General features: G+C 46.8%; 1 protein-coding gene across 1 annotated transcript in view; it reads right to left on the bottom strand.

The window, feature by feature from the left end:
- Positions 1 to 6111: 6111 nt before the first annotated feature.
- Positions 6112 to 12592, bottom strand: part of ADAP1 (ArfGAP with dual PH domains 1) — a 110046-nt gene continuing 103565 nt past the window's right edge. Inside the window, exons 9-11 of the mRNA XM_026650727.1 lie at positions 9608 to 9679; positions 7163 to 7391; positions 6112 to 6236 (exon numbers count right to left, since the gene is read on the bottom strand). Of these exons, the coding sequence (XP_026506512.1) occupies positions 6208 to 6236; positions 7163 to 7391; positions 9608 to 9679 (330 nt within the window). The 3' untranslated portion in view covers positions 6112 to 6207. The remainder of the gene's footprint in view (positions 6237 to 7162; positions 7392 to 9607; positions 9680 to 12592) is intronic.

The following is a 12592-nucleotide window of genomic DNA, read 5'->3' as shown; positions in this document are numbered from 1 at the left end:
GGCGAGCCCCGCGCTCTGGCCGCCGGGGGGGAGCTGCCCTCCCCCCGGGGCTCCGGCCGCCCCCCCCCCCCCCCGGGGGGGGGGGCGGCCGGAGGCTTTTCCGCCTGGGGCGGCGGAAAAGCCAGAGCCGGCCCTGGGCGCTGGAACAATTTGTACAGTGGGGGGTGCTAAGAGCCATTACTGTAAACCTTGTATATGATGAAAACCACAAGCCGGGAGGGGGGAGATGCGGCAGTACCCCCAGCTCCAGCACCTATAAATGTGGATGCTGTACATTGAGACTGACCTAATGGCTATATACAGCTCATATTTCCTTTCATATCACCTGTGCCACAGACTTAACACGACACATGTTCCATTGAGTTGACATAATAATTTATTGGTTTGAATGCCATTTAGTACCACAGTTTTATTACCAGTGACATAACAAATGTATACAACTGACAAGATGGATTTCAGATTACAAACACTAACTTAAGAAATGCATTTGACACTCAAATGTATTGTTCCGTTATTTAAGTGGACATGTTTCATTAGTTCAGGTAAAAATTCAAAACGTTATATACAGTACTAATATCCATTATATCCACCTGGACATTCCACGACTTCCTTTAGTCACAATTTTCTGCAGCTATGTTGAAATGTCACTTTAAGCAGCTTTTGACAAATAAAGAGAATTATAGTTAAAAAAGTGCAACAGCCAGTTTGTAGCACGAGCAAACCTGATGTCGGCCAAGGAGCTGTGAAGGAATGTATAGGATACAATGGGTCGAACTGTTTGTGCTGGACCTGTCAGTATAAAAGAACTGGAAAGATCAAATCTCATGCCTCAAGCTGGCATCCCCCCACCCTCCCACCAAACCAAATTCAGCTCTTTTCACAACCCAGTGACACAAAATAACTGAACTAAGACCTCTCTCCCCAGCGGGGAGGGGAGTCTTCTCTGGACGCCAGTGGGGTGAGTGATAATGAATACTTATGGCAAGTAAATCTGCCATGATGACCTTTTGTGGAGTGCAATATTTGTTTGCCAAAAACCTTTGATTCATGTGACAATTCGTTCATGCAGGGCTCTTGGCACAGGCTTAGTATGGCGTTTAAAAGACCCCTCTCCCTCCATCCCCCCCAAATCTGTAAGGACAGTGTGGTCAGGATTAAGGACAGAGTCACTCTATCTAGTTAAAAAAAAAAAAATCACTGTGACTGACTTGGTTTCACTATCATGTCAGCCTCAGGCTGGTGGCTGTCTCCTACACATCCTGATGCTCAATTACTTTGTTCTTGTGCTTGGTGGAGGGGAACTTAGCTTCACGTCACCTTTGTGGTCCGGAGCCAGCCCTGGGTGCAAGTTAGAGCAGCCTCAAGGGCCTCTATGGCCCAGGTAAGAAGTGAATAGCTATAGTGTACCGTTCTCTTGCCACAGCCCTGCCACATCTTTATGCTGGGGGAGGTGGTAGGGAGACCTCTACCAGCCACGGAGGCCCTGTAGTGTTTTCAGGGAGGCCTTTTAAGATAGCTCCACAGAGCAATATAAAACGACCTTGTTGTAACTGAGAACTAGGCCTCCTATTTTTAACCCTGCCATTGGCCAGATGGTCTATAGCTTGCTGTGCCTATGAATGAGGCTCAATGATGCCCTATCATGGATGAGCTCAAATGCCACAGGTAGGGGCACAACGTAAGTGAGATTAGCTAGAAAGAAATGAATGTGAGATAGTTCGAGAGAATCTGTTGACTTTCTAGGGCAGGGTTGTCTACATTTTTGCTGAGCCAAGGCCCATTTACCAGGAGGCCCCACTTAATTTGACATATAATGGACTAGACTGCAGCCATGGAGAACAACAGGCCCAATTCCAGCATCACATACACAGGTGGATTCCTGCTCCAGGCCATGGGAGTCACCCTCCCCCGTATGTGAAGTCTCCACTGATGCCCAAGTGTGATACCCCAGTGTGTTCTGGGCAGCGAAGCTCCTCAGCTCACGGTCTAGCGTTGTGGGGTGGGATCTGCATTCTCCACGGGGCCCCCCACCCTCACATTACACCACCCATTCATCCTGCCTTACTACCTCCTTTGTCTCTCCCTTGCTGAATTTTTCCACACTGCCCCCTATGCTTGGAACCCCTCCTGCATCCAGGCCCCCCCATTCCTTGCCTTTCAACACACCCTCCCCGCCTCCTCACAGCCTCTGGGAAGCCCACACACGTCATCCAACTCTGTATATCAAATCTAAACCACTCAAATGGTGTCATTTTGTACTGACCCCAGGGTTAAATCCTTGGGGGAGGGTTCACATCCCCCTCCTCTGATTTGTTGCTGTACTGGATGCTGTACGAGGCAGAGAGAGAGAAATTCACTGCCGCAATCAACGCTTGATAAAGAAACATGAATCAGGGACCAAAGATACATGAGCACCCGCAAAAGATTGGCCTCGTTCGGTTCTGGATCTACCTTTTCAGTGAAATTTTTCTCTCTCCCCCTTCATAATCGTCTTTCCGCACTAGACTGTCGGGGTTGCTCCACACTGCACAGAAAAGGCCTGCGGTAGCAAGTCTCAGAGCCCAGGTCAACTGACTTAGGCTTTCGTGGCTCACACTATAGGGCTAAAAATATCAGTGTCGATGTCTGGGCTCGGTCTGGAGCCCAGACTCTGAAACCCAGCAAGGGGGGATGGGTCTCAGCGGCCAGGCTCCAGCCTGAGCATCTATGCTGTTATTTTTAGCCCTGTAGCAGGCGCTCAAGTCAGCTACCTGGGTTCTGAGACTGACTGCTGCAGGTCTGCCGGTTTTTGCAGTGTAGACATACTCTATGTCTGTTCCTTTCCCTCTCAGATTTAGCAACGCTCTCAGTGCACTTACAATGAAATTTACCCTTGTGCAGAGGTTCCACAGAAGCCCTATGCATTGCTTAAGTCCTCAAGGGTGGACATAAGTGGTGCATAAGCCTCATGCTGGGCCTCTTAACTGGGCTGAATAAATAACAATGGCGATCATTGCTCAAGTGTGAGTTGAGAAGATATAAAAACCCAACATACACTGACGGGTCTGAGGCCATGGACCGTGGTCATCAGGAGATTTATGGTCGTGGAGGGTAAGTGTGTATTTCAAAGCTAGTCTGATTGTTGGGTTCCATCCCAGCATGGAAATAGCAACATGCAGATGCACTAGGAGGGTATTGCTCAATCCCCCCAGTTTTTGTGCAATGTTCTCTCTTGGGAGTAAACTGGAAAGCTCTGAACTATAATTAGACCCACGATGCCCTGCAAACAGGGCCAGGGTTGCATGCGCCCAGCTGAAGGACCGTGAGTTTTTGTCTGTGCTTATCAGCTGACTCTGAATGCTGAATTCTCACACTCCACTGTGTAGGCCCAGGGCCAGCGCTTCCACTAGGCGACCCTAGGCGATCACCTAGGGCGGCAGGATTTGGGTGGCGGCATTTTGCCATCCCTGGCGGCAATTCGGCGGCGGGGGTCCTTCTGCTCCGCGTCTTTGGGGTGCTTCGGCGGCGGGTCCTTCACTTGCTCCGGGACCCGCCGCTGAAGCACTCCGAAGACGTGGAGCGGAAGGACCCCCACCGCCGAATGCTCTGAAGAGGAGCGCTGCTGCCTAGGGCGGCAAAAACCCTGGCGCCGCTCCTGTGTAGGCCTACAGTGTTCCTACGGGGACATGCCACAGTCATTGTGTGATTTCTCTGAGCTGACATTCCTTTGTCAGTCACGGGCACTTCCTGGATGTGCACTTTGATAAGCAGCTAATGAGGCCAACCCCACAGATTTCTTTTTAAAATCCCATTTGAAACTAGCCTACATCAAGTTAGCATGACTTACAAGGTGTGACGGTCACTTACATTACATCAATTTATTTATAAATTCACCTTTATGATAGCTTGAGAATGAGTCATTAGCAACATTTACACCTCACAAGACCACGGAAGCCGAGCTATTTCAAATGCCATTTTGGCGGAGCTTCCGAGGAAGTGCACATGCAATATTCTTCAAGGCATGGCCATTGTGTGCTTCTGCAATGCACTGTAAAGCCATCTGGCTGGACCTGCTGTGAATAGAGCCCTTTGTTTTGGCTAGTACCGCATTCAGCTCAGCCTCTCCACAACTGAAGAAATGCCGAGATAGCATGTTAAGGTCATGGACAGGCACTGGCAATACAGAAGGAATTGTTTGAAGGAATGATCGGTGCAACTGGCATGCGCATCTGCACCGAGTCACACTTTAAATCATGCCCTAAATATACCCCCAATCCTGCATTCCTTACCCGCCCCCCATTGGAGTCCATAGGCGCTGCCATTGTGCAAGGGATGCAGGATCAAGTCTTAAATGGTTTCTGTTCAAAGTGTGGGCTAAATTCATTTCTCCAAGGTACGCTGGATATCTCTGCCTCAGGCCTGGTCTACACAGGGGGAAGGGAGGGGAAATCGATCTAAGTTACACAACTTCAGCTATGTGAATAACATAGCTAAAGTTAACATACTTAGATCTACTTACCGCCGTGTCTTCCCTGTGGTAAGTCAACGGCTGACGCTCTCCCGTCGACTCCGCCTGCGTCTCTCGCCCTGGTGGAGTACCAGAGTTGACGGGAGAGCGCTCGGCGGTCGACTTATCGCGTCTAGACTAGACTCGATAAATCGACCCCCGCTGGATCGATCACTGCCCGCCGATCCGGCGGGTAGTGTAGACAAGCCCTGACGTCAGCATCCTGGATGTCAGTGAAAGTTCTTTGCTTGGAGTGATACTTTATGCAACAGTGAGCCACACTATGGTGTGAGAAGAATGCTCCCCGAAGCCTTTGGAGTCAATAAAATTTCTTGGCAAATCATTTCCTCATCACCACACTTTGAACAAAAGCAAAACATTTAGTCACTTAACCACCAAACAGAATAAAAAAAGAAGCATCTGAGACCCTGTCCAGTATACACGGTCTGTATGGAATAACACAGAGGCAATTTACCATTGAGACCCTTAATTTAAGCACCTAAAAGCAGTATTTATGTTACTTGCTTTTTAAAGCATTTGCACCATCCACACCACAGAGCATATTATACTGCTTTCTGACGCGTCACCGCTAACTTCAAACTCCCCTTTCTGGTTATAGTTCATCATTCCTTCACTTAAAGACAATGGGTTTTAAGCTTGTGCTCTATATTCTGTTAGGACTTAATGATCTCTTGGGAGATGAGAAAATGCTTCGTAAAAAGAAAGTTGGGACAGTGAGTTCATCAGGGAAAACCCTGTTGAATTCGAATACCCTGGCCCTGCCAGGAGAAGGTATCCCAAAGACTAATGTGTCTAAACTAGAGGCTGAGAGCAAGGCCAGAGATGTGAACTTTGAGAGACTTCAGAGTCAGATGAGAACTTCACAAATTTGCCCGTGACAATACCAGGTCCAGACTCTCCAGAATGTTGGGAAAGTTCAGATCTGAAAAACTAGGACCAAATTAGAGCCATTCCTGATCTAAACTATTGAATCATTACAGAAGATAAAGGGCAGGTAGCCAAAACCCAGTCGTCATTAGTATAACTGTTTTTTGAAGAGGTCTCTATATATGAGATACAATATGAAGCGCTTTTTCTTCCCTTCTCATCAAGAGCTAAATTGCTCATTTCCATATTCCACAGGATGTTTTGCATCAGTTATTTCTAGCCATTGACCATGTTTACAGACTGTCAAGCACACCATATCTTTGGGATGTGCCATTAATGTTTTCAAGTCAATCATCAATACCCTGTGAAAATGCTACTTATGGAATACAGCCAAATTTGTTTCACAAAGCATTCTGGACCACTTTGGACGGGGTTGTGTTATTATTACAAGTTAGCACAGACCCAGGGGCATCCTGGTGCACATCATTCAGAGTCTACGATGTTGACAACATGCGCAGGTATTTGTGGTATTTCTTTACCTAATGTAGTGAGCTACACAAAATGGTGACCCATGGAAGTGTAGCCTATGGACAAGCATTAGGTAGTGCTGGAAACAAGAGCCCCACATCGCCTACCTAGAGAAGTGCAAGGTTTGTTTTTGCTATGGTTCAGCAGCTTCTATGTGACGTTTGCCGCTGACTTCTTGGCTTCCAATAGGATTAAGTGAAGGACTTTTTTCTAATTTTCTTTTATTATTTTTTAAACATTTCAAATAAAACTATCTTGTGTTGTAAACATAATCTCATTCCTTGGGTCTGCTCCGACAGTCCCAGTTAAGGTTTATGCTTGAAATGGGCTTCCACTGAAATGAAAAAAAAACAAACCAAAAATGACAATACAATGGATGTTAGAACACGGGTTATCACGCAACCCTTTGGGATCCAATCCACCGGCCGGGCTTAGCTTTGAACGAGTGGCCGTAGGGGCTCGTCGTAACTACAGAATGTTGTTGTGTTAGAACACGACTGCAAAGAGTCGTGTTCACCATTGCGTCAGCTGGTCGTGGCTAAACCCTGATCCCAGAAGCATTTACTGATAATCGGCTCCCAAGATACTGAACACGACACATCCTTGACTACACTGATCTGTCAGCACTTAACTTGATTGTTAAAAATCAGGTTTACGCACACTTAAGTGGATTCCCATGAAAGGTTCCTTATAAACTATTTTTTTAACTTCAACTGAATGCCGTGTTCATAAAGGTGCCGGAGAATGGGTAGAGCATAATAGAGCTTCCCCTATGCTGCCCCTAGCAATGGGCCTCCACTCTGGACTGGCAGCACCACCTCCAGGGTAGGTTTCCTCAGCCTGCCGATACTGTTGATAGGGGTACCACTTTCAGGTGGTGGTGATGGGGATGGTTATTACTACAGTAGCAGATAAAGACACCAACTGTGATCAAGGCCCGATTGTGCCCCACTGTCCATACACATAGGGAGAGAAAGCCCCTGCCCTGAAGAGCTTACAATCCAAAAAGACAAGGAGACAAAGGATGGGACTAAGGGACTGCTATTGTCCCGTTGATGTGGACACCTATCTACTAGGAATTTGACACATTTTGCATAAGCTACTGAACAGGCAGCAGATGGTAAGGACTTCCCATGCAGACTGGGTTGGATTTAGAGGTGGAAGGCTCTCTCTCTCCTTCAGTCTCCCCATTCTCTAATGTATGGTGGATAAATGGAGGCCTTAATTCTCCAGGGGTCTCAGTCTGGCAGGGTAACTTACCTGCATATTCCTGAGGCAGCATCGGCCTGCTTATGACTTTCTGAAAAGCTGTAATCCATTCTTGCTGATCACTTTCTGTCTCACAAGCAAAGAGAAATTTTCTGTCTGGGGTCACAATGGTTATCCCATACTGCCAGTGATTTCCCTGGGTGGATGGTGGGAGTCCTTCCAGGACCTTGTAGCTGTTTTCCTTGCTCCCAATAAATACTTCCCCTCTAGCAAAGGCATCCTACAAGATATAAATAAATGATTCAGAGCCCTTTCAAAGTGCCTTGTCAAGGTGATGTGGAATATGGATCACGCAGCAAACTAACATTAGTGTTCTCCCTGCAGAGCCTCCAGCACTCACATCAACAGAAAACAGTGAGAGAGGCCTACGAATCAAATTCCCAAGGTCAAACACCCGCAAAGATTAGAGGTGTTTGAAATCCACCAGATTTCAGTTTTGCAAATACTGTAGTTCCTACTTAATAATGAGCCAAACCAAGCCCCTGGATTTCCAACCATTTAACCTGCACGTTCCTAGCTGCATTTTAAACTTTTCAGCTTGATATTTTTCTAGCCTGCAAGATAGAACTCTCTCTCTCTCTCTGGTATATAATCGTTGGTGTCATTAATTCCAGTGAAATGGAAACATTGCATGTACTATTATAAAGGTCTGACTATGTGGCAATTAGTCTCTTACCAGACCTGTCAGTCAAGACAAAAGAGAAAAAGGTGGGTGGCCAGTTGCTTAGAACATGAGATTAGGAGCCTTGAATTCTAATCTCAGCTCTGCCATTGATTTGATATGAGGCACTCATCAAGTTACTTAAATCATTGTTGGCCCAATTCTGATCACACACTGGAATAAATGAGAAGTGACTCCAGTGGAATGAGATCAGAATCAGGCCCTTTGAGGGGATAATAATCATCATGCCTACGCTGGAAGGATGAGGTGAAGATGAGTGTTTTTACAGTGCTTTGAAAGGTCCCATGGTCAACATTAAAATCTTTACAGCTTGGAGTTTGGTATAAACATCTGTCTAACTATCTTAAGTTCTTACGTGGGCCCCATTCCCATAGTATTTCAGCACCTCACTATCTTTAAAGTATTTATCCTCACAACACGTCTATGAGGTAGGGCAGCACTATCATCCCCATTTTACAGATGGGAAACTAAAGGTATGTCTACACTGGATCTGGAGGTGTAATTTCCAGCTGTGGTACACAGACCCCAGCCAAAAAGAGCAGTGTAGTGGTGGGACAGGCTAGCCCCAGGGCTGGATTTAGGGGCAGGTGACCCAGACGACCGCCTGGGGTGCCGGGTTTGTGGGGCGCAGGGCTGGCAGATTTACAGATCCTAGCGTGCAAATTTATCGTTTTAAGGACAGGGATAAATTATGCAGGCAAATCGTGCATGAAAGTCATGAAACGGGCTACAAATGCAATAAAAAATTAAGGTATTCAAAAGTTTAACAAATGGAGGGGGGGAACGCCATTTGGTCTAAGGCTACCCCCAAGTACAATCCCATCTAAAGCCTTATGCATGTACGTAGTCCTGCTGCTTGCACTGCTGCGGCTACACTGCTACGTTTAGCGCACTAGCTCGATCAGAGCTAGTGTGGGTATGTGTACCTGAGCCAGCTCCAGTGTAGACATACCCCAAGGAATAGGGAAGCTAAGTGAATTGCACAAGGTCAAACAATAAGCCTGTGGCACAGCAGGTCTCCCAAGTCCTAGCTTAGTGCCCTAGCCATGGCCCATCCTTCCTCTCAGTGGTAATATTAATTAATACTGTGACTACCACGGCAACGTTAATTACTAGCAATGATTTTAGTTTGGGATTTTCAAAGAAGCCTCATGGAGATAGGGACCCAGTGGAACTGGGCAAGTGACTCCCCTGAAATCCTTTACCAATCCCAGCCCCAATGGCAACAAAGCACAGAAAAGCCCTGCAAAAGAGCCGAGGGAAAGAAAAATCTGGTGAATGAAATAAAGGTCAGGAAGGGGGGAGGGATAGCTCAGTGGTTTGAGCATTGGTCTGCTAAACCCAGGGTTGTGAGTTCAATCCTTAAGGGGGCCACTTAGGGATCTGGGGCAAAATCAGTACTTGGTCCTGCTAGTGAAGGCAGGGGGCTAGACTCAATGACCTTTCAAGGTCCCTTCCGTTCTAGGAGATAGGATATCTCCATTAATTAATTTATTTTATTTTACTAGATGACCTCCTAAGGTCCCTTCCAACCCTGATAGTCTATGATTCTAAGGGACTCGTTTACAGCCATTTAAATAGGGGTTCATGGATGTTTCCGTGACTAACTGCGAACCAGGCTATTGTGCACTGGGCTTTGGACCAAAGTCAAACAACCTACCCCAAGTATTTTCACTTTATTCCCAAATTAGACCAAACTCCATTACAGGCTATTCCGTGCAGACGCGCGCTGAGATCCAACGCCCTGGCCTTACCAGAGGATCTTTGAAATACATCAGCCTTCGGTCATCCATGGTGAACCATCGCTTCTTGAAACCTTCTGTTTGCTAAAGAGTTGGGAGGGAAAAAAATGATTGAGCAAAGGCAAAGGGAAACCTGGCTCGCTTCTAAGGAGAGAAGTTGAGGGAATTTATGGGGCGCTGGTGTCGTTCAAGGTACATCTCTACCCTGATATAATGCTGTCCTCGGGAGCCAAAAAATCTTACTGCATTATAAGTGAAACCGCGTTATATTGAACTTGCTTTGATCCACCGGAGTGTGCAGCCCCGCCCCCCCCAGAGCACTGCTTTACCGCGTTATAGCCGAATTCATGTTATATCGGGGTAGAGGTGTCGTTCTGGTGGGAGAGACGTACTCAGCCAGTTCAGAAAGGGCCGGTTCCACATTAACTTAAGGGCAGAGTGGCTATTATCTGCCAATGGGTGATAATACTTCCCAGCACAACAGGACCATTCATTTCAATGGGAGTTTTAGGGAGGGAGAATTGACAGGCTAATCTGTCAATTGTTTTAAGATACATTTATAACCCCCTCCTCCACCACTCAGCCTGTGCCTCCCCACACCCTGGCACTGCTGTCTCACAGTTCCTCCTTATCAACATTTCCCACACCGGGGGTCTTTTAGGTACCGCATTCGCCGCTTTACAAATGTGTGAAGTCATTAGATTCAGGGGGGAAAAATGACCCCTATGCACCTTATGATGAACAAATGCCTTGGGACGTATGTTTCAAGGAGAAAGAGACACCATCTTAGCACAGCTTTTGTGTGGCTACAATCTGCAGTTTGACCAGCTGCAACCTCCTATCCCACAGCCCCTGATTTTCCAAAGTAAATAGATTCAGGGTCTCATAGCAACAGAGCTTACTGAAGTTCCGACCTCAAGAGAAGTTGTAGAAAAGACCTGAATTTCTCATACGAAAAGCAAGCAGAACCCTCAAATGTTGTGCTTTTGGGGCAGAGAGTGTGTGTGTGTGGGGGGGTGGGGAATGGAAACCACTCAAGGCCATATTTGTACCTTATAGAGAATTAAAAAAAAAAAAAAGACATAAACCAGTTTTTTCCTCAGTGCAGGTTGCCTTTAAGCTTTTTTACCTCCCTCCTTCCAGCTCCTCACGCTCCGAGAGCTGTTCCTCCCAGCCAGTATGTCAATGCCATTCCTCTAATAGCCAGAAGAGTGCTGGAGAATGGCAGAAGATGCTTCCTCCATTCCAACTCCAGAGCCTCCAGCACCCGGCCAACCCAGGAGTTTGAGATCCCTAGATTGTAGCACAGGCAGTAAAGGGCCAGGCTACTGGCCTCATTAATTTCAGTGGATTTGTCACCATTAGTCAATTCACCAGCTGATCCCACTGAATTCTAGAAGGTCTGGAAAATCTCATGATTGGCTGGTGTTTTGATTGGATTAGCAGATTTCTAAATTGGTCCAGGTATGTCATGGCCCTTGCAGCTCTAAATCTCCAGCAGGGTTTGTTTGTTTAGGGTAGGATTGTGCTTTTTCTTGGAATGCCCCATTTACCTCTATTAGACATGAAGACAGGGCATAGGTGCCGATTCTGTGAGTGCTGGAAAAAAAAATAGTGGGTGCTTAGCACCCACCAGCCACAGCTAATCAGGGGTGCCACCAAACAGCTGTTTGGCGGCTCGGGAAGGGGCTTGCGGGAGGCAGAGAGCAGCGAATGGTGCGTGGGCAGAGCCTTGGGGAGGGGATGGGCGGAGCCTCTGGGAGGGGGTGGAGCAGGATGAGGCGGAGCAAGGGCAGGGACTTGGGGGAGGGGGTGGAATGTTGACAGGGCCTCGGGGTGGAGTGGGAGTGGAGCACCCCCAGAGAAAAGTTCAGCGCCTATGAGACAGGGCTTTTCTAAGCGAAGTGCTGTTTGAGAAGCCTCATCACTCAGTCATTTGCAGAGTGCTATAATGGCTGGAGCTGACACTGAAGGCAGCTTGCTCTTCAAGTGTGCAAGTCACCAGGATTGATGGCAAATGCCTGTCCTTGAAACAAGAGACCCAAAGCATAGCCTGGAGGTCAAATGTGGCCCTCAGAGTTCTAGAAAGCAGACCTTGGCCATCCTTATCTTTAACAGGGAGCTGCACCTTGCAGATCCCAGCATGGATGTTCTCAACCCAGCCATCCACGTGCATCGAGTTGTAGAATTGCATGCTGGGATCTGTAGTCTCCAGAGACCTCAGCTCTGTATTATATAAGTGGATGGCTGCAATCTGCTCCATGTCACGCAAATTATGCATTTTATGAAGCTCTCTGGCTGTGCCCATGCAGCTCTCAGTTGAGCTAATTACAGGTGTCCCAGTCCTATAAGGGCTGATCACAGAATAGACATCAGAAGGAAACAAAAATGACCATAACCAATTTATCTGGCCTTGATTTCTGAAATATTTCTGTTCTGACAACTACAATCTCTTGCTTCCTCCTCCTCCCCCCCCCGCTTTAAAATGAAGAAAAAGAATTTAAAAAGATAATAAGAAACAGAGTTCCACAATGTTAAAGAAATGCTCCTGCATCTAAAAAGATGGATTCAACCTCCACCCACTAAATGCTGCCCGACACTTAACCGGGCTATATAAGGAGATCCTCTGTAGCTGTTTAGTAAGACAGGCCCCATAACATGCAGCAGCTGTTAGGGGAACTAGTCATAAAAAGAATAGATGTAAGTCATATAAATCAATGGTACGTACATTACTACGATCCAGGGCCTGCCATAAATTATGGCATCCTCCTTTTCACACAGTGGTTTTTAAGGTTTTGTTTACACACAATAGTTGCACCACTTTATATCAGTTAAAGCGGTACTGGTACCTGGCGTCTATGCAGTGATACTGGTATCAGAGTGCTTATACTGATGTAGCTTATTCCAGTAAGGGAAGGGGAATAAACGTTATAGGTATAAGGCACCTTTATACTGGTATAACTGTGTCCACACTAGGGGTTGTACCAGTATAATGGT

The sequence above is a fragment of the Terrapene carolina genome, unplaced genomic scaffold (assembly GCF_002925995.2).
Source record: "Terrapene carolina triunguis isolate 2854851 unplaced genomic scaffold, T_m_triunguis-2.0 Scaffold93, whole genome shotgun sequence".
Lineage (NCBI taxonomy): Eukaryota > Metazoa > Chordata > Testudines > Emydidae > Terrapene > Terrapene triunguis.
This window is presented reverse-complemented; position numbering and strand designations above follow the sequence as displayed.